This window comes from Penaeus monodon, chromosome 31 (assembly GCF_015228065.2).
Source record: "Penaeus monodon isolate SGIC_2016 chromosome 31, NSTDA_Pmon_1, whole genome shotgun sequence".
Lineage (NCBI taxonomy): Eukaryota > Metazoa > Arthropoda > Malacostraca > Decapoda > Penaeidae > Penaeus > Penaeus monodon.
Window position 1 is genome coordinate 4,855,799 of NC_051416.1, and position 542 is coordinate 4,856,340.

General features: G+C 40.2%; 1 protein-coding gene across 1 annotated transcript in view; it reads left to right on the plus strand.

The window, feature by feature from the left end:
* LOC119592835 overlaps nucleotides 1–542 on the plus strand; it is a 3,904-nt gene that overhangs the window by 2,373 nt on the left and 989 nt on the right. Inside the window, exon 3 of the mRNA XM_037941738.1 lies at nucleotides 399–486. Within this exon, the coding sequence (XP_037797666.1) occupies nucleotides 399–486 (88 nt within the window). The remainder of the gene's footprint in view (nucleotides 1–398; nucleotides 487–542) is intronic.

Here is a 542-nt window from a genome sequence, read left to right on the forward strand (position 1 = left end):
GACACAAAGTAAGATACTGATTTCTTTAGCTTCGAAACAATAATCTATGGCGCTCCAGAACTGTCGATTTCATTTTATTTTCCCTTTGTACGAATGTTTGCGAAATGAACAATGTATAATAAAAAATCGGGGAATATGTGTTTCACAATCCCTCTTATTCAAACCAAACATACATGTTTGTTTATAAAAAGGAATTCTACGTCTAAGCACACTGAATAGTCCAAGCATATTATCACTATGATTATTTATGTATTAATTTTGATGGGTTGAGCGTAGTAACTCGCCAGGCCACTGATCCCTGGCAGCCACACGACAGCGTTGACACAAGGACACCCACACTGGCTGGCCAATAAGGATCTCTGTGGCTTCATGACCGCCACGCCAAAAGGTATATAAAGTGTTCTGTGTGCAGATTCAGCATCAGTGCTCACAGTAGCCCGAGTTGGAGTTCTGTGGACAATACGCAAGATCAATATGAAGTTTCTGGTAAGGTTTTGCTACGTTATCTGTTGAAGTATATCAGTGTGGAAAATTCGGTGGAG